Source organism: Gopherus evgoodei, chromosome 4, assembly GCF_007399415.2.
Source record: "Gopherus evgoodei ecotype Sinaloan lineage chromosome 4, rGopEvg1_v1.p, whole genome shotgun sequence".
Lineage (NCBI taxonomy): Eukaryota > Metazoa > Chordata > Testudines > Testudinidae > Gopherus > Gopherus evgoodei.
In genome coordinates, this window is record NC_044325.1 from 76,640,667 (window position 1) to 76,661,898 (window position 21,232).

Genomic DNA, 21,232 nt, shown 5'->3' on the forward strand with positions numbered 1-21,232 from the left:
CCAGAAGCTAGTTTCATGACACTATACGCTTGGATTTCTTGCTGACCCCACCTACTGAACAACGGATGTTCTGAAGTATGAGGATCAATACCCTTTGAGCTTGTACAAAAGCCAGTGTCACTGCTGTTATACTAGTGAGTTTTTTCTTTTTCTGACTCAATAGTATCTTGCAGCAGTGAGTTCCAAAGTTTAACCATATAATAAGCAACAAAATAAAGACGTCCAATGGCGAGCATGAGGGAAGGGGAAGAGGTGTTGTGCCTGACTTGTGAAGTTCTTTGGAAATGCTAAATTGTAGTTTGTTCTCTCCAAACTCTACATACCTCCCACCCTGCAAGTTGCAGCATCAGGAATATGACAGTAAAGACTTGGGCCTGGTCTACATTAGAAAACCATAGCTATAGTAACAAATCCTTCTAGCAGAGACGCAGCTTACACCAGTAAGAGTTCTTCTGCTAGTATAGCTCAAGCCAGTCCTCAAAATGAAATATGCTATACTGGCAAAAACTACCTTTCTGCTGGTATAACTTGGCTGGGGCTTTTGCAGGCATTGCTACACTGGTTAGGGGCATGATTTATTTCCCCTCGTAAGTGACATAGCTATACCCACAAAACTTAAGTGTAGACCCTAAGACCAGAGTTTAGGGGGAGCGAGCTCTGGGCACCAGCACAGCAGGCACCTGTGTTAGGGCAAGCCAGGCTAGGGTGCCCAGGATCCTGAATCAGAGCCCACATTAAGACACAGCTGCAGACAAGCGGCCCCGGGGACAGTGTGGCGCGAACACTACAGCCCCAGGCTACCAGCCCCGCGGCCCAGTTCCCACGAGGGCACGTGGCTCCCTCGCCGCTCACCTGCGCCCGAAGATCCTGAGCCCCGTGAATCTCTTGTTGCTGTGCCTTCGCCCCAGCGCCGGGCCCTTCTCCGGCTCCAGCGAGATCTCCGAGCTGCTGGAGGACGGGGAGCTGGAGGCGCTGGCGCCCGCGAACCCCTCCTGCTCCTGCGGCTCCATGACCCGTGGCGGACCCGGCCCGGGGGCTCTGCGCTCACCTGCCGCCGGGCGCCCCTGTCATAGCCGTGGGTGCCGGCGGTCAGCGGGGGCCACCTGCCCATGCGGTGCCGCGGCAGGAGCGCGCCGGAGACAGCCCGGCCCCCCGCCTGGCCCCGGGGCTGGGAAAGCACAGCACGCCCCGCCCCCGCCGGCAGCCTGGCTCATGCCCCGCCGGGCGCCTCCCAGGGGCAGCCCGAGCGATGCAGGAAGAGGCAGCGCTGAGCCGCGCAAGGTAGCGCCCGAGGACCCCCGATAGCTGCCCGCGCAGCTGCCTCCGCGCAGCAACGCCAGGCCGGCAGCCCCACCTGCCGTCGGAGCCGCACTCTGCAGCCAGCCGGCGGGGCCCGCTCCTGCCTCCAGGCGGCAGCGGGCTGCAAAGGGGGCGATGCGGCGCGGGGGCAACCGGTGCAGAGCCGCCGGGGAGGGGACAGCCCCGCTCTGGGGCCGCCGCTTTCGGGCCCCGCGAGCTGCTGGAGGGAGCTCAGAGCCCCGCGCAACAATATCGGGCCCGGCCGGGCCCGCCGGCGCCCCAGTCCCCGGCCCTGCCGCTGCGCTCAACTCAGCGCCCGCTTGCACGCTGGACAGTTCCCCGGGGCACTGGGCAGCCTGCTCTGGGGGGACCGGCGCAGGGCAGGAAGGGGGGGAAATGACTCGCCAGCGGAAACTGCAGGGGGAAATGAAGGAGGCCAAGGGGATTTGACTGAGACCTGGGGAAAGAGCTCTGGGGGATCCTTCCGGAGCTCGCTGGGATCGCTCATCCAATGGCTCCCGCACTGTGCAGGGAGACTAGTTTGGTGCCGACTGTGCATATAGTGCCACCTGCTGAAGCCCCAACACCCTGGGGATGTTCTTCGGGGGCCTGCCATCTAAACACTGATCGGAACTGACCCTGTTTAGCTTGAATTAAGATTCTACTGATGTGAGCTTCCTCAGAGCAGTGCCTTGTTGGTGCCAGTACAAAGACTATCTCGGCAGTGCCTTCGTTATGTTTGGATTGGTTCATCTGCAGCAAAGCCACATCCTGCCAACCCTTTCACTTTCATGCAATTGTCTCAACACCTTATTTGTCTTAGTGCATTAAAGAAGCCTTACATTATCTGACACCAAATCAACCTCATATGACAACAGTTAACACATCTTAGCCAAAAAGCTGCCGCACAGAGACAAAACTCAATGCCACTGATCCACATTAGAATGAGGATGGTGTCATTCTGGTTAAGGAAGAGTTAACTAGGACTCCAGTAGCACAAGCTTCTACACAGCACTGCAAGGCAATGCCATCTGTGACTCAAGCTGTGTGAACTTCCTTGCTGTAGTGCCCTGTTGATATCCTAGATTTCAAGGCATCTGGTCACCATCACCCCAAGCAAGTCAGAGGCTGAGCTCCAATCTCATCCATTCTCTGTCTAAATGCCACCTTGGCTTCAGCTGGCTCTCCATGTCCCAGAAATGCTTTAGCAAGACCTAATTTACCAGGCAGCAAGAAAGCGTGATCCAGGGACAGCCTCATTCCATAGACTTGGTTCCCCCATGGGAAGCTGCTGTTGCTCCCCTTTGGATCAGTAGCCTGCAAGCAACTCACACAGCAAAACACAGATAGCCACACTAGTAGATGCTTGAGTGGTGAAGCTTTATTGGACTGGGAGTTGGTATCAATAGGAGCAGGTAGCTTTGAAATGAACCCATTCCAGCTCACAGTGTACCTAGAGGGACAAGGATGTTTCAGGACCTGTCCCAAGGGCCACCCCATGACTGATTCCTGTGGCTACTACTGTTATTGGCCTATGGGCCATAGCAAGGTGTATGGAGAACTAAAGTGTTTACACAGCAAAGGGAGGAGGAGAAGGATTAGGGCTTACCACGTATCCAGTACTTCTGTGATGGGGTGTTCACCCCACACCACCCCTGAAGGAGTTAAAATGACTCAGACGGATCTTCCTGCCAGGATGGGCTGCACTGAGTGAGGTGTACGCTGGTTATACAGCCCTCATTGAATCTGAAGCCCAGCTAGGCAGGAAGAGGAGAGCAGAAAGGGGCTGCTCCAGAGGGAGAGAATCAGCGGTCACTCTCAGGGTGGAGAGAAAGGAGTAGGAAGAAGCCTAGGGGAAACAACAGCAAGGCTGAAACTATCTGGATCTTAGCTGCTGAGTGTAGGGTCCCTACGCTGGAACCCAGTGTAGAAGGTGGGCCCAGGTTCCCTACCAGTTGCTGCGGGAGTGGCACAGACAAGGCACTGGACTTTGAAGATTGCCTGAGGCAGTTTGTTTTCAGAGACTGATACTTAAAGAGGAAAAACTATAGTGACCTGGCCAGAGGGCCAAGCAATGAAGAGACAGCGCTGAAGTGTGTGGAGTGTGAGAGAGGCCCCAGAGTGAAAGACTGGGACAAAGGGCAGAGAAACTACAAGAAAAGATGTCAAACCAGTGGCAAGTCACAAAGAGGTGCCCTAGCAGTGAGTGGCATGAACCCTGTGACAACCTCCCATTGTTAAAATTCTCTGCAGACACTACTAACTCCTAAAGCTTCACAATCCCTCTGCCAAGAGGGTCAAGACCACATCCCCCATGTTACAGATGGGAAAACAGAGGCAGAGAGGCAGAGAGGGGAAGAGCCCTGCCCACGATTATGTAGGGCACCACTGTCAGGGCCAGAATTAAAACTCAAGAGATCCAGACCCTCAACTGTGTGTTCAGCACCTTAGAGTGCAGGGGGCCTGTACATGCTGAGCTCCCTCCCAGTCAGCCTGTCAGCTCAGGAAGTAAAGTAGTGTTGCTCACACTCCCTCTCTCATGCTAGCAGGAAGCTGCTGCCCAAACTCAAAAACAAGAGAGCTTCCCCTTCCTTCTTTTGTTACATTCACTGTAGCATCCTGTTTAAATGTGGACTGTGAGTCCTTCTGGGCAGCATTGTGTTAACACAGTGTCCAGCTCAATTATACCCAATGCTGATTAGGGCCTCTGGATACAGATAATGATGATACTAAAATCAAAGCAAGGGGAAAGTGAGGCCAGATTCTTAACTGTGCATCTCCCCAGAGGAACCATCTGAATTTTCCCTGGGTGTGCCCCCAACAGCTGCTTAGGCCCTAAAATCAGCTCCCTTGATGCATATCAATTCAGGAAAGCCCCAGAGACATGACAGGCACTGTCCAGCAGCTTTCAAGTTCCTCTCCTTAAAAGCTGCCCCATGCTCTCTGTCCACTTCTCTCTTTATCCCCCACGTGTCCCACAGAGACCTGGACAAATTAGTTCTCAAGTTCCTCAGCAGACAGATGATTCCAGCAAAGGCAGAAGCCAGGCGGGTTGCTTATTTCCTTGTCCAAACCACAATACAGGTTGCAATATGTTCCTGTGACAAACAGTGAGCGCTATTCCCCCACTGCCAGTATTCTCTTGCCCAGCACATGTTGTGGCCATATCATACTTGTTAAATGGCAAGATCTTTGCAAGAAGCAGGGAGCTGTAAAATTATATTACTCACTATACTCTTCTCTCCAACACTATTTGCCCTCTTTGCACCAAGCTCTGGCAATATCCTGTGCACAAGTTCTGAACTGCAGTGTCTCCTATTCTGTATGGCTAGGAAGACTTGTTAAATCATGCACCATTGTTACCTGCTGCTTGGGCAGCCCTAGCCACATGCTCCTGTTTTCTGTGGAAGAATGGGCAGGAACACCACACACACAGGTTGGGCTAGAAGCCAAACAGGCATCCTTCCGTTCTGCACTTAAGCTCGTGAGAGCAGGATCTCAGAGCAGCCCAGGAGCTTGCTGGAAACTCCTCTCGCTACGTTCTCCAATATTACTGATTACAGGTCACTGCATTTTATTCAGAGTAAAAATCCCTCCCCATCTCCTTGGTGGTTGGGAATGAGAGATCAGCCAGCTAATTCTTACCCCAGAGAGAGACATGGGCTGAGCTCATATAGCTGCCTCAGAAACTATCATTCCCCCAGACTGTCCTCCTTCAGCATCTCCTACCCCCACAACCTCTTGGGCTCCAAGCCCCTTCCTTTTGCTGCCTCACTCATACACCCACAATTCAAGCCTATAACGCTCAATTGTCAGAACAAGCAGTAGGAATGCTACTAAAAGGTCAGATGCAGACCACGAGGTTCTGCAGAGCTAGAGACAGCACCTCCCCAGGATAGGGCTGTACAGTGGACTTGGGTTTAATCCCCTCTATACATTTCCAAGTCAGCGTCAAGCTCATTTCACACTTTGAAGGTCTCTCTATTTTCCCCCAGGTGCTCAAATGTTTTCCTCACAGATTTTGAAATAGAAAGTTGGGCTGTCAAGCGATTCAAAAAATTAATCGTGATTAATCGCACTATTAATAATAGAATACTATTTATTTAAATATTTTTTGATGTTTTCTACATTTTCAAATATATTGATTTCAATTACAACACAGAATACAAAGTGTACAGTGCACACTTTATTTTTTATTACAAATATTTGCACTGTAAAAAACAAAAGAAATAGTATTTTTCAATTCACCTCAGACAAGTATTGTAGTGCAATCTCTTTATCGTGAAAGTGGAACTTACAAATGTAGAATTATGTACGAAAATGCATTAAAAATAAAACAATGTGCAGTTATGAAACAAAAAAATATATATATATTTGTAAGTGGCACTTTGACGATAAAGAGATTGCACTACAGTACTTGTATGAGGTGAACTGAAAAATACTATTTCTTTTATCTATCATTTTACAGTGCAGATATTTGTAATGAAAATAATATAAAGTGTGCACTGTACACTTTGTATTCTGTGTTGTAATTGAAATCAATATATTTGAAAATGAAGAAAAACATCAAAAAATATTTAATACATTTCAATTGGTATTCGATTGTTTAACAGTGCGATTAATCACCATTAATTTTTTTAATTGCCATTAATTTTTTTGAAAGCAGCAAAGAATCCTGTGGCACCTTATAGACTAACAGACGTTTTGAAGCATGAGCTTTCGTGGGTGAATACCCACTTCGTCAGATGCATGCCTCTGACGAAGTGGGTATTCACGCACGAAAGGTCATGCTCCAAAACGTCTGTTAGTCTATATGGTGCCACAGGATTCTTTGCTGTTTTTACAGATCCAGACGAACACGGCTACCTCTCTGATACTTAATTTTTTTGAGTTAATCGTGTGAGTTAACTGCGATTAATTGACAGCCCTAATTGAAAGCTTTGCACGTGCTGGCCTGCTCCACAGATCAACATCCCTGAGGACACACCGAGGTTTTAGAGTTATGTTTAATAATGGAGATGTTGATTTCACCAAGGAAACCTGTTTCCTGGTGATGGGAGTTGCCAATCCTTTTTGCACAGAAAAAAAGTAACTTTGGAAGTGAGATGGGTCCTGTGAGCTCAGTGTCTGTCCCTGAACCAGGCAAAGTCAGGCTGAGGGCTCAGTGTGTAAAGGCTGGAAGGGGAAGACCCCCTGCTAGAGATGGGGGGGGGCTGTCATTGTGGGCCAGGCACCCCAGGGAAATGCTTAGTCCTAGGTGTCCCCACAACCATTTCTAGGCAGGAGTTAAGGAGCCTCATCCACAACCCATTTCCAGCAGACTCAGGGGAGGGGGAGGGGCAGACAGTCTTATGAGCCTCTCCCCCATCCCTTTCCCTAGCAGGATGCACCACACGCTCCATGTGCAAATGGAATCAGATGCAGGAACAAACTGACTATGTACGTAGACACCCATTGAATGTTAGAGCCAGGAAATCTCAATACCCTACCACAGCCATTGGGATAAGGGAAGGGGATTACAGGCAAGGATCTGGGAACACAGGAAGCTCCAAAGAAACCTTCCCTCTCAAGGTAAGATATAAGTGGCTGCTGTCAGCACTAGAAGCAGAAGGCATCAGCCCAACAAGCAAGAGAAAACTAGCACTCAAGAGCAAGAGACCCAGCACAGGGGGTACCTTGTATCTGTGGCCTCTGGTAGGCTTTGGGGGACGTCCCATGACTGGTACCGCCACATCTGCTGCAGTGCAGGCAGGTGCTCCTCACTGTAGCCTGGGTCCTCTCTCCTGCTTCTCCCTGTGGTTGAGTTTTGGAGTCATTCCACGGGCAGGTCCTTGCCAGCTCTCTGCTATCAGAATTGTGAGGGAATAGTGGCTTTGTTCATTCTCTTCACCTGGTTCCTCTTTCTGCACTTCCTGAAAGCACAGCTAACGCTGTTGCTGCACCTCGCTGAACAATGCTCCAGCCCCGGACAGCCCACACCACAAGCTAAGTTCCTTTGCAGAGCTGGGATGCCCAGAAGCGTGTCCAGAGAAGCCTCTACTCCAGCTTAGGCGAGAGGAAACAAGCCTTGGTGCACAGGACTCTGGGATGGAGAAATCAGTCCCCCAGGGACAAAGCATCTCAGATCAGCCAAACACCTCAAAAGAGGCAGCCACAGTAGCAAATACACTGAATGGCACCCCAGGCCGCCACCTGCCTGGACTCAGGATTGACTCAGACACTGCAAGTAACACACAATATACACGCTGTAGGGACAGCTGTATTCCCCAGGCTTGGGAACATTTTGTCTATCCAGGTTCTTATATCACACCCACCAGTGGGATCCAAGCACCTTTCAGATCCAGTAAATTTCACCACAGATTAACAGATCAACAAAACAAGAAAGCACAAGAGTAAAGTCTCCATGGCAGATTATAGAATGTCTCTCACTCCCACCCCCATCATACAGTCACAGAAAATGGCAGCTGCTCAAGACAGGCAGAGAGAGACCTGAGATATTTAAAGGTCCAGTATACAGAAAAACTCAGAGCTGTCACAATCACAGCTACTCAGTCTGTCTTATTGCAGCTACCCCATTCTCACTCCAGAACAGCACTAACTAACACTGAGACAGTTTCTGGCAGTGGCAGATCAGAAGGAAGCCGAGTAAACAAGCTACAGACCTTGTGGAAATGGCAAAAGCACATTATGTTATGAGACTGATATGTCTGAACATGTCTATTATGGTGACTGAACATACCTGAAACTCACAGTCACCACCTGCATCAGCAAGGGAAAAGCAAGACCGCCAGGTGTAATGTGGTGGGAGCTAGACAAGAATGAGCACTTTTACAAGCACATGGATACTCAGCTTAGTCTGAATCTGCTCAGGCTTTAGGAAACCTTTAGATCTCACCAGACACGCCCAGAGGCTCAACACAGCCCATACTTGCTGAATACAGTTACATGGTATAGTCCTGGGGGAATTCTGTGCCACTGCACATGTGCAGAATTTATGTCCCCCGCAGATTTCTTTGCTTCCCGCAGAAAAATGACTTTCTGACGGAGAACCCACAAGAGCAGTCATGCAACTCTCCCCAGCAGTATGTTTTGGGCGCCCAGGGCAGCCAGCAGAGAGGTAAATCACTGTGGTGCAGGCGGTAGGACTGGGGAAGACTCTGCTCCCTACCCTGTTCAGCTCAGCTACTAGCCCTGGCTGAGCTGGGGAGGACAGGACTTCCTCTTTTCCCACCCCCAGATTTCTCCCCCAGCTGCAGGAAGCTCTGCAAACTTCCCCCCTGCACCCCCACCCCCACCCCAACCCTGATTCCTGCACCCATCACTCCTTAGCTGCAGGTGGAGGGATGCCTGTACAGGGAGCTGCTCCCACAACCACTCAACCCCTGTGCATCCAGAACCCCTCATACCCACAACCTCCTGCCGATCCTCACCCCACACACACTCAGAACCTCCGCAATGAGCCCCACTCCCCCTGCATGTGGATCACCCCAATGAGCCACCTGCACCCGAATCCCCACCCCACTGAGCCACACTCCCCCAGCATCTGGACCCCCTCAAATCCCTCACACCCAGACCCACCTTCCAAGCTCTATCCTCCCCCACATCCAGACCCCTCCCACTGAGCCCCAACCACCTTCACCTGGACCTCCCTGCAGAGTCCCATTACTGTTGCACCCAGAACCCCCCAATAATCCCCTGTGCATCCAGATCCCCCGCGGACCCGGATCCCCCACTGAGCTGCCCACACCCAGATTGCTCCACACAGAACCTTCTCAAACCACAGCGGGATCCCCACACACTAAGTCCCTCCACACTTGGATCCTGACTTGCTGAGACTGCCTGCCCACACCTGGCGCACATGGCATGGAGGAGGGGCATGTTTCTGGGGCAGGCCCCGTCCTTGTGCTGTGTCAGGCTTGGGTGCAGCCTCCCCACTGAGTCCATGTTCAGTGTGGGAGGGAGCTGCACAGTGATCTCCTGGCTCTGTGCAGCCAGTGGCCTGTGCTCCTCAATGCCATCCTGGAGCCTTCACATTTATTCTGCAAATAAAATATGCAGAATTTTAAAATATTGTGCACAGAATTTTTAATTTTTTGGGCGCAGGATTCCCCCAAGAGTAAAAGTGGAAGAGCCAAGCACTGCATGTCAGTCTCTGACCCAGAATTTGGGATGATAATTCCTCTGGCTGTTACAGACACTATCCAAGGAACACTGGCCCTGTGACTCCAGTTCCACTGATCAAGACCTTGCCACACAAAAGAACCCCCTGTTCTTTGAGACTTTCATATTTCTGTAACTTCCCCCTCCCATTCTCCCTCTTTCATTACAAAGTAGATGGTAGGGCTAACACAAGCCAACTTTCCCTGTACATTTTATAGCCTCCAGCAGCTCCTACTTACTTAGGCTGCATAACTCCAGGAAAACGCTGAGCACTTTTGCGACCTGTTCCTACTGTACTGTGGCAGGTTAATGGAAACACAAACATGCTCCAGCAAGGTCCCTCGCTGGATCCCATTCACATTGCATGTGTATCCCCTCAAGAAAGACTCTCTGAACTTCCAGAGTCCTGCCCCGGCATGCACTGGGTATAATATAAATGCTAGAAAGGCGTCTCTGGGCCAGTCTCTGGTGAACAGCACAGGAGCAGAGGCAGCCTCGTCAATCTGCTCAGGCTTCAGGAAACCTAGATCACACCAGGCAGGTCTAGAGACTTAACACGGCCCAGACTTGTTGAATGAGGGTTACAGGGTAAAAGAGCCCAGGGATTATATGACAACCTGCTCTGCCCTGGATTTGGGATGATCATTGCCCCCGTCACTCCCTCACAGACACTGCACCCAGAAAACTCGGGGAAGCAGAGACAGGCTGCATCCCTGTGTCACTAACACCCATGTTGGAGGACCTGAAATTGCCAACTGACTCTCCCCTACCATGCAGCAGACCCAGGGCAGTTCGCAGCAGCCCTAAGACAGGATCTCTTTGCCCCAGCACTCCCCGGCCAGCCAGCATGGTACTGTACTTCCAGAAGCCTGCCAGAAGATGGTGCAAGGTTTTCCACCGCACTGCACACGTACTGAGCGTGCGCAAGGAACGCGCCGTGGAGGGAAGAGGAGAGGACAGGGCTAGAGCAGAGTACTGGGAATGGCACATGCCTGCCCTCCACACAGCCAGGCTCGGTCACAGCCTGCTGCCTCCATGGGCGCTGGAACAATTTGTAGAGTGGGGGTGCTGAGAGCCATTGAACCAAACTGTAAACCCTGTATAGAATGGAAACCACTTCAAGCCAGCCCTTCCCAAGCCAGGACCTGGGCTACACTAAGTGTGAAATAGCCTGCACTTACATGGAGGAAATGGGGCTGTGAGTGCCTCCCCCATGCATTTGGGAGCAGGGGCCTCATTTCCTAAAGGAGTTGCCCTCCCCCAGACTTTTCAGAGGTCTATATGCTCCCTTAGGTCTTCCACTTCTCCCACCTTGTCAGGCTATAATATCACATATGTTCTGTATTCTGACACAACTTTGCCACAACATTTTTCTGAAATGAGGCCCCTGCCTGGGAGCTCTCAGCCTGCTGAGCCCAGGAAGCACCTGCCTAGCTCTATGCAGCTCCTGAGAGGGGAACAAACTCTTGGTCAAAAAGCTGACTGAGTTCCAGAGCAGGAGTAGCCAAGTGACTCCCTGACACATAGCACAGGCTGGATTTTTTCCACGTCTTCGGTCCCATGGACAGGATTCCAGCTAGAGCAGGGCAAGTGGAAGGAGAATACACTAGCAAGTGAATCCATCTACCCATGTGGAACAAGGGAAACACAAGGAGTCAGGGACACCTCCCCAGATTCTTCAGAGATCTGAACTATAAGGAGCAAACAGTTTACCTAGGCCTTCCTGTCAGAGTGTAGCTGAGACTCTGGCAGTGTGAGCTTCCCCACAGCGGTACCCGGCTGGGACTCCAGAAGCGTGAGCTTAGCTACAGCAGTGCCAGTGAGCAGCAGCCTCTTGCAGCAGCACTCCCTTTGTCCCGGATGCACAGAGGGAAGCACAGATGGATGGCTCTGTCGAAGAGCTGCAGGCACAGCTTGGTGGGAATAATTGGGAATTTAATTAGGTGGTTCTGTGCAGCCGATTAATGTGATTAAAAGGCTAGCAGGCAGGATTCAGAGGAAAGGCTGAGCTGGAAGAAGCTGTTCACCCCTTCCGCACACAGCCCCCCTGCTGGGAGCTGGTGCACTTGATGTGCTCTTGCATCTCATTTCCTCACACCCACATTCAATGACAGCAGCTCCAGGATTCTGCTCGGTGTTGAGCTACCCAGGACTTCGTGACAGTCCATGAGCTGCACAGCAAGACCACCCAGAGACTCTCAAAGAGCAGCAGGGATAGAGCTCAGGGGCTTTTGCTCCATAAGACACATGGGCTAAAGAAGAATCTCCATTACCTGTTTAGCAGTACAGGACCTATGACACACAACTGAGAGTGATATTTCCATCCACAAGAGAGCAGCTGTGTGCACTGCCTTACCCAGATAGCTATTCTATTATGTTCCTAATGCAGCCAGCGGAGTCAAAGAGAGAGATTTAGACCACCTTGTAATTGATGGGGAAGGGAGTTCATTGTGCTCAGTGTAAACATGGGATAGTTTATAAAAGGGTCAAGTTCTGCTGACTTTAACCTTATGAATTAATAAATCCCAACCCTGCACATCCCATGCACTTTTAACAAATAATGGTCTGGATAAGCCTTTACTTTACCTGCCTGTTACCCACACAGGGAGCAGTAATATCATATGCTAGCTGAGGCTACAGGAATTAGTGTATTGGCCATGCAGATGCAGCTCCTATTCTGATTTCAGCCCAAGCCTTACTTCACATCAAGGGGAAATGTCCCATCCCAAAGTAGATGGTGTCACCCGCATCTGGTAGTAGTTTGTCTGACTGTTGGCACATTCAGGCTGGCACACAGCCTGGCACAGGGTAAAGTGGAGGCACTTGGACTGCCAGGAGCCCTAATTCCTGCCCAGATGCCTGTGTGCCTTGCAGCTTTTGGGGAGAATCCAGGGTGCAAGAACACCCAGCCATACTTCCTGTTGTCCCCAGTCCAACCCTATTCCCCAGGGCTTTTGCCAGGGCTCATAACCATCTCTGCAGCTCCTGCTGAAGGCCCTGTCCATTGGGAGTACCCTCCTGAGGGCCCTGTGCAGCTCCTTTAATCTGACTAAAAGAACAGTAGTATTTGTGGCACCTTAGAGACTAACAAACTTATTTTAGCATAAGCTTTCGTGGGCTACAGCCCCATTCATCGGATGCTTTAGCCCACAAAAGCTCATGCTCAAATAAATTTGTTAGTCTCTAAGATGCCACAAGTACTCCTGTTCTTTTTGCGGATACAGACTAACACAGCTGCTACTCTGAAAACTGACATATAATCTGACTATACCACAGCAATTGCAAAGAGGCCATTAGGCAGTGGCTCAGCAGAAGGGGTTTACAAATAGGCTGCATCTCAGAAATGGAGCAGGGCACAGTTTTTCTCCTGTGCTCAGCCTCCTGGTATCAGCTGCCTGCTCTGGGGTTTGGATGCCTTAGCTGTACCCGTGTTTCAATAGTTTTTCTCTGCAATGTAGCAAGCAGAGCAGCTAATGACTGAGCTGGAACCCCTGGGCTGCACAGGAGCCAGCCACAGCTGAATGAGAGCAGAGGTGCAGATGCAACCAGCTCCCCTGGTTGTCCAGATTCCTCTCCTCTGCAGGTCTTGCTGACTCTCCGTGGCTCCACTCTGCCCCTTGCATGTGAAGCAGGCTGCCATAGAGCTCTCTCCCCCGCCTCGTGATTTACAATGCAAAGCAGCCCCCTCCTTTGGCTCTGGGTTATATTTAGCTCCCTGGCACAGCCTGTGAGAAGCATCAGGTGCATACTACCTGCCATCCCTGTGGCCCTGCTGAGAAGTCATGATGCTGTCACCCCAGCCCTCATTAGCGGCCCATGAGTCACCTTGGGGCATCATTCTCTGCAAAGCAGGCATAGGAGCAGACATGCTACAGCACGACCGGTCTCCATGTGGGGCTAATGCCACGCTGGAGGCCAGGGCAGATGAGAGCTCATCGCTGGATCACTGCAGGCAACAAGCACGAGGCTGCTGCAGCAGGCCCTGCTCTGCCTCAAGAGGGGCAGCATGGGGCTGTCAGCAGAAAGCGTCAGGATAGACCAGAGGGGCTGACTGGCCCAAGCAGCCCAGAGGAGAGGGTCTGGCAGGGCAGGAATGAGACATATTAGCCCCAGCTTTGGCAGAGCAAATGAAGGCCAAGAGGTAGGGATTGCTGAGTGTGCACTTGGGCCAGCAGAGGTGAGCAGTGCTGGAGCTGGCTGCTGCCCTCGGGGACGTCTCCAGAGCCCAGGTGGAGCCCTGCTGGTTGAGAAGGAAAAGGGAAATGGACTCCCTCCCTGCTGCTCTCCTGCCCTTGCAAGAGCCACAGCACATTTCCTGTCCTGAGCACATGAGCAACAAGAAGCCCAAGCCAGGGGGACAGCTCAGCCTCAGGTTGCCACGCTGGGCCCCTGCTGTTTGCTTTCTGGGTGCAGTGCAAACAGGCCCAGCTGCATTGGCATAGTCTGACTTCAATACTGGGGAGAGGAAAGGGTCATAATACTATTAATAACAGGCCTAGATCTAACTGCTGGATTTAGCGATTGTCAGCGGTACGTAAATTACAGTATACTTGACATCACAAATGTGGTTCATTCATTATTTAATCTCCCCTAGTTTTTTGTGTTAACTTAGTTGCCATGTTTACCAGCTACCACTTAAAAATCAACACAGCATAAAAACAAATTCTTGAATAAACAGAACTGAGCACTTTCATGTAACTATGTTGTTGACATACTAAACTGAAAAGAAATCCTTACATGACATGCATCAAAATGTGTGTCTTTCAGCAAGACTGGTAGGTTAGATTTTCTCTTTCCCTATGTCACCTTTTTAGAAAGAAAAATACCCTGCTCTCCTGGGATGGGAGGGCTTTGTTGCTGTTCAGTAAAACAAGTGTGAACTGTTTTCTCAGCACAAAACAGACCCTGTCCAGTAATTATGATTTCCTTCAGCACATGCAATGCATACATCAGAGAAATCCGTTGCTAAAGCCTGTACTCATTGCCCATCTGCCTAAGCACATTCCACTCACATTTAACCTTCCCTCTTCTCTCGGTCACTCACCTGAGCTTGACACAGTCAATGCTGTACACTGAGATGCTTGGGAAGAAGCTCAGATCTTACGTTCACTTGCTACGATGTGATTAGAATGTGGCCCCTATGTCTAGAGGTCTGTGTTTCAGGGACAAGTCTCTTATTTTAAAAGCTAGTAAAACTGAAATGGCCCCACACTGGAGTTCTGCTGTGAGGGTGAGGAACAGCTCTCCTGCCCTCCCCTTAGGCAGCCCATGTGGGGAAACTAACAAAATCTGGGAGCCCTCACCTCTACGCATCAACTCTGTGATGTATCCAGTGCGGGGGCGATGCCCTCCCATGCCCGCCCCTCACCCCAGTCTCTGCCCATGCCCATCTTCCTGCACAGCCCACAAAGCTGGGAGGTTGTGATGGTGAAGGGAGGCTCATGCTATGAGCTGCAGCTCAAGCATCTGCAGGGAACCTCTGTGGAGGTGCCAAAGACATGAGAGACCCAAACTGCTGAGATCCCTGAGGCTGCAGCAGGGACAGGCCCAAGCCCTGTCATGCAGCCCCCGGGTTTCTGCTGGAGAAAGAAGAGGATGCTCCACTTCAGGCAGCCAAGGGCTTCATCACTTGCCATGTGTCTTCTGGGGCAGTCTCTGATTCCCTGGCACCGAGGCATCTGGTGCAGGGATGATTATTGACTCAGCCAGTGTAACAGATGAATCCGAATGTGTCACTTCCTGTGCAGGGCTACCTGGGCCAGTGAGCCAGGGTGAGTTCCCCTTTGTCTGGGCGTGAGTTCAGGACAGAGTGTGGCCCAAAATATTCAACCATGCAGGCCTAAAATGAGGCACCTCAGTCTGGTAAATGGACTGATTCTCACAGTGGCCAAGCACCCCTGATTGCTGCTGCCAGGCCTGGGAGCTACAGGTGCCTCGCACCGTAGGAAACCAGCCCACTTCAGTAGAAGGGCCTAAATAAAAGGGGATTTGAGCCTAACTTTATGCCCCTTACTTTGACAATTTTGGCTAAGTGTTGCCCAGAGTCACAGCATGAGTGACTGTCAGAGCGTCAAGCATTAAAATCTGGCACCTGCTTAGCCTCTTATCGCGGTGGCAGAGGGAGCAAGAATTGCTGGTACTTTGGAGGCATCTCCCCAATGGGGCAGTTGTCCCTGAGGCAGTGAGTTTGTGGCATAATTCAGCGTCATTAGCAGGATTGGCACAAACCCGCTGCTGGAAGCACTAAATATAATCTGTGCACTGAGCCCCCATTCCACCACTCCAAGCAGCGCAGGAGCTAATTCTGGAAGGTACTAGATATCCAGAGGCTTAAAATATCATTTCCGATCATTTCAAACCCCTTTATATAATGACTGACGTCACCTCTCCCTCATGCTGGCTAATGGGGCCACAGCAGGAACTGGGCAAGCTACTGATGCCAGCGGGTAGGGACTCAGAAACCCCATTTATTCTGCTGGCCAGTGCACCTTCACGTGGCATGAAACCTGCTTTGATCAGTGTGACGCACGGAGGAGACCGTCCTGCACAGCAGTATCCACGCTCAGCAGCTACCGCAGGAGCCCTCTGCACCCTCCCACATGTAAGCCCTTGGGTAAGCACCTACCGAGTCTTACGCCATGACTGAGCAACGGCCAAAGGAAGTGCTCAAGTACAACACGCAGGGCTGCCCTTGTCTAGGGCGGAGCATATGAGAGAAGAGAGCAAGGGCTAGATGCTGCCTGCAGCTCTCTACCCTTCCAGCTGCCAAAGGCTCCATCATGTCCTCACCTCACCCAGAGCTGACCTCTGAATCCACTGTATCATAATGGAATAAAGACCTGTGCCTGTTCCACACTGTCCCTACGGAGCAGCCAGGCCTGCTGGCTTCACAGGACCCCTAGGGCAGAGTCCTGCTCTGAGACACTTTCCCACCACAGCACCCCCATCCCGTTTTTGCTTAGATGCCAGCAAAGCCTGATCAGGGCACAAGTGAGATCTCCCTAGTTCTGAACACCCTGTCAACCCATCACCTTCACAGAAACACCATGAAATTCAGTACCACGGGCAGAGTGTCTTCCAAAGAGCCCTGGTGCTGGGGGTCAGGATGAGGGGCATCTGCAAGCTGTGTAAGACTCAGGGCTGGAAGAGTAGCAGGGGCTCTGCAGGTCAGGACTGAGGAGTATCAGTAGAGCTGTAAATGGAGGGAGATCAGGCCTACCATAGCAGGATGAAAGTGATCCCCAGAAATATTAGAGCTGGAACAAGTCCAGGCTGATTAAATTAGGTTGCAATATGTTCCATTCCTCCCCTGAGGGGTTGGGATAATTGCAGCCAGCTAATCTGTTCATGCACATCTGTAGGAAAACAGCTAAGAAAGGAAAATCCTGCTCTGCGGCCTCCACTGTGCACGATAAGCCCTCACTCTCGCTAGTGGTAGGGCAGAAACCTTTTAAAGCTGCTGATAAAGCACCAAACTAAGGCAAATCATCCCCATGGTCCAAACCATGCAGCCTGTTGCACCTCTTCACTTTTTTGAGTACGTGGGGGGTCCAGAGATCCGACCCAGTAACATGGTGGGGAGGGGCCTGCCCATGCAGGACTTGGACTTCTCCTTTCCCCATTCAGAGACTAGCAACCAGGTGAGTTTGGTCAGCTCTTGGCAGAAGGTTGCCCTACTGCCCTGCCAGAAAGATAGGGATCATTCTAAGGTACCTGTGTGGCCCCCAGGTTAGGGCAGTATTTGAGTGCCTTACAATCTTTATTGCATTTAGTCTCATCACATATCTCTCAGCTAGGGAAGTGCTAGTATCTCCACAGGGAACCGAGGCACAAAGAAACCAAGTGATTTGCCCAAGGTCACACAGGAAGTCGGTGGCAGAGCAGAGAACTGAACCCAGGTCGCCGCAAGGCCTAAGTGAGCATCCTGATCATGGGACCAGCCTTCTACTCTGCATGTCTCCTCAGCATAAGATATTTAGACTCTAAGCTCCTCAGCGCAGACTCTCTTTGTAATTCATCAGGCCCCCTGATGAATAATCAATCACACAGAGCCCAGAGGAGAATGCAGGATCCAGGGGGATGGATTATCCAAGCCAGCTCACAAGAAAGCAAGAGCTGTTCCCCACCTTTCTCCTCTTGATCCAATCCCACGGCATCTAACCATATCAAAGTCCATACTATATGTGCCCCCTCCTACTCTGGCAAGCAGTGCTAGATCCTGGGTCTCTTCTCACTTACACCAGTAAGACTGAGGAGCAACTCCACAGAGATCAGTGGTGTTACACCAGGGTTCAGATGGTGAGAGAGGACAATCTGGCCCCAACCCTCCCTCTCGGAGGAGGGAGAATGGAGTCCGAGCTACTGGAGGCACCATGACATGAGTAGAACCCTAGACAGGAGGCTGGAGCTACTCAGGAATAAAAACACAACTAGACAGGGAATGTGTGTGGTAACGGCTCACAGAAGTGGGAAGCCTCATTAGGGGCCATGAGGGGTAGCAAAAACGCTGTCTCTCCCCCCGGCTAACTCCTCTTGGATGTAGAGGACAGGGGAATTGGAGGCAGAGCAAACTCAATGGAAGAAGAGCCATGCAAGGAGCAAATCATTTCATACTGGGTCCCTTTGCAACAACCTCAGAAGGTTTCCCAGGTCAGAGCTAGAGAACCAGCATCAGTCCCCTCAGTGACTTATCACTGCTCAGGGGTTTTAAGCTCCCAGGATGGCTGCAGCTGAGGCCCACTGACCTTGTATGATACAAGGGGGAGAGAAAGAACAATGTCTCAGCTCAGACCAGGAGAGTCCAACAATGAGGAGAGGGAGGAAAATGGCACCATAGAGGGCAAAGCAACTGTCAAGGCAATGCCAGTGTCCTCAGGAGGCAGCTGTGCAGATGTGTGGGGCCCATCATGCTAGGGAAGGGCCTGAGGAAAGCCATAGCCCCATGGATAGAGAAGGGAAGCAGGAGAGGGCTGTTAGAGGAAAAGGGGGATAGGGGTGTGGGGATGGTAGTGGGGAAAAAGCCTGGGGGAGGGACAGTTGTTTCCCTGGGCAGAGGTTGTGGGAGGACCCTATTTGATCTGTACCTCCCAGGATTGCTGGGCCTAGCACCGGACTTCGGGGAAATTTAAAGTGACAGGCATGATGACGAAAAGAGCCGAAAGGCCCAAGGTCAATGAGAATACAAACTACCAGCTATTGAACCAAGAGACACCCCTCACCACCACCCTCTTTCTCTGCATGGTGACTCTCTCTACCCACAGCAATTTGGAACAAGGTCCCTCAATGGGACAGGTGCACCAGGGCTCAGCTCCCACAGCCTCTTGTGTAAAATAACCCCACACCGACATGTGTCAGTGAGGGGGGTCAGCAGGTGCCCCCAGAGTCACGCACATTGGGGCATGGGCACAGACACATCTCCCTGCTACCCTAGGGGATGACCTTAGAAATCTGGGGTGGGAAAAGAAGCTTCTGTTGCGCAGAAGGTCCCACACGCACCTGCAATGAAGGGCTGGCACTGTTTTGCAGCTCCCCGCTGCCGTGAAGGTAACAGGGGAGCCGTGAAGTTTCCCAGGACTGGCCGGGGAAGCTGTCATAACATTTTTCCCAGATTTGGACCTTAGCGTCCAAAATATGGGTGTTAGCATGAAAACCTCCAAGCTTAGTTACCAGCTTGGACCTGGTAAAGCTGCCACCACCCAAAAATTAGAGTGTTTTGGGGCACTCTGGTCCCCCCAAAAACCTTCCCTGAGGACCCCAAGACCCAAATTCCTTGAGTCTCACAACCAAGGGGAATAAACCATTTCCCTTCCCCCTCCTCCTTCCAGGTGTTCCCTCCCTGGGTTCCTGGAGAGATATACAGAAGCAAGCTCCGTGAATCTAAACAGAGAGACTCCACCCTCCCTGTCTCCAGTCCTGGAAAACACAAGCACCGAGATAGCTAATCTCTCTTCCACCCCCCCCGCCTTCACCAAAGGGAATGCAAAGTCAGGCTCGTAAATCTAACACACAGAGATTTTTCCCCCTGACTTCTTCCTCCCACCAATTCCCTGGAGCCCCCACTAAAGAAAACTCCAACAGGTCTTAAAAAGAAAGCTTTATATAAAAAGAAAGAAAAAATACATAAAAATGGTCTCTCTGTATTAAGGTGACAAATACAGAGTCAATTGCTTAAAAGAATTATGAATAAACAGCCTTATTCAAAAAGAATACAATTCAAAGCACTCCAGCAACTACACACATGTAAATACAGAAGAAAAAAACAATAAAACCCTATTGTTTTATGATCTTTGTACTCACAACTTGGAAACAGAAGATTAGAAAGCCAGGAGACAGAAAAATCCTTCTCATAGCCGAGAGGGACAGACAGAAGACAAAGAACTCACATACAAACTTCCCTCCACCCAGATTTGAAAAAGTCTTGTTTCCTGATTGGTCCTCTGGTCAGGTGTTTCAGGTTACTGGTGTTACCCCTTTACAGGTAAAAGAACATTAACCCTTAGCTATCTGTTTATGACAGAAGCTTCCATCACTTTTTGCATTAGCCTCAAAGTCGTGCAGTGAGGGGAGGCTCCTACCTGTAGGACACCTGCTTTCTGATGGCCAGGTTCAGGAACTGCTCCTCCATCTCTGCCCTTGCTGCCATTCTGGCTCCTCTCATCTCGTCCAGTTGAGGGTCCAAGTCCTGATGCAGTTGGAGGCCTGCAGGCTGCATCAGTCCTAAACTCCCTTCTCTTGCTGCCCGTTGGGGGTTTCCCTGGGTCCCCTCATCCTCTCTGGCTGGCATGCAGCCTCTCCAGCTCCGGGGCGCTTCAGCCATTCACAGTGGTGATAAGAATAGCCAACCAGACAGCTGCCCAGAAGAGTCCTGTTCCCTCTGTGCACGCTGCTGGTATGCTCAGCCCAGCCCCAAAATGGTGCTGCACCTCACTTGTTCTCTAGGGCCCCAGTGAGGTTCCTGCGATGGATTGAGTTTCCTGGGAAGAAAAAAAAAACAGTCCAACTTTTTGCCAATCTTATTTATCGGCTTCCTGGCTGGACGGTTAATGCAGCTCAGAATCTGTAGTTCAGCCTCAGTCTGTCTCCTCTGCCCCTTGGAGGGTGGTCAGCAAAAGGCAAACAGGAACAGTCTGGATGGGGGAAACCCAGGCACAGCTGAGCTCCTTGGCAGAGATCTGCCTGGCCCAGCAAATACAGGAGGATGAAGGGGAGAAGGGTGAATAAGAAACAGTCCTGATCAGAAACAGGGATCCCAGGAGGCAACAAAGCCGTGAAGAGCACAGCTCCCACCAGGAGAGGGGGAGCCCAGCTCTTCCGCAGCTGGGAGAAGGGGTCAGGGCTGAGTCACCAGAGACCTCAGTGTCTCCTCCAGTAGCAGCCAAACTCAGAAGCAAAAAAGAGCAAGGTTCCTGTGCACAGATCCTGCAGCAGAAACAGCAGCCAGAAGACAGACAACGCACAGAGAGAGGGGGAAAGGGGCTGTGCTAGTGCTACACCAGAGCGCAGTGTCACCTAGATACACGCCAAAACTGGCACTTAACCCTTTGGAGCCCAGAGAGTTGCAGAGACTGGGGAACACGGCACAGCCCTCACTGCTCTCAGCCAGGGCTTCCTCTGACTGACACACACTATTCTAGCTCATCTCTCCTCATGGAGCTAGCCGCCCAGTCAAGTTAACAAGGCATGCAAATTCACACGCAGTGAGATTTGATTGGCCTGAAAAGTTGCACAAGGCTGCCAAAGAGTTACAAAGAGTTTCAGTGCTCTAGTCTCCGAC

The 21,232-nt window shown here is 51.1% G+C and overlaps 1 protein-coding gene across 8 annotated transcripts in view; it reads right to left on the reverse strand.

Moving 5' to 3' along the window:
- DGKZ (diacylglycerol kinase zeta) overlaps positions 1–21,028 on the reverse strand; it is a 101,699-nt gene extending 80,671 nt beyond the window's left edge. For 2 of the 8 annotated variants that reach the window (XM_030559932.1, XM_030559940.1), the window contains exon 1: positions 20,034–21,028. In XM_030559932.1, coding sequence (XP_030415792.1) covers positions 20,034–20,275 — 242 coding nt within the window. In that variant the 5' untranslated portion in view covers positions 20,276–21,028. Of the gene's footprint in view, positions 1–852; positions 1,085–6,974; positions 7,141–20,033 lie in introns of those variants that run through there. The other 6 variants (XM_030559937.1, XM_030559933.1, XM_030559935.1 and 3 more) reach the window with 4 other exon arrangements.
- Between the last annotated feature and the right edge of the window lie 204 nt (positions 21,029–21,232).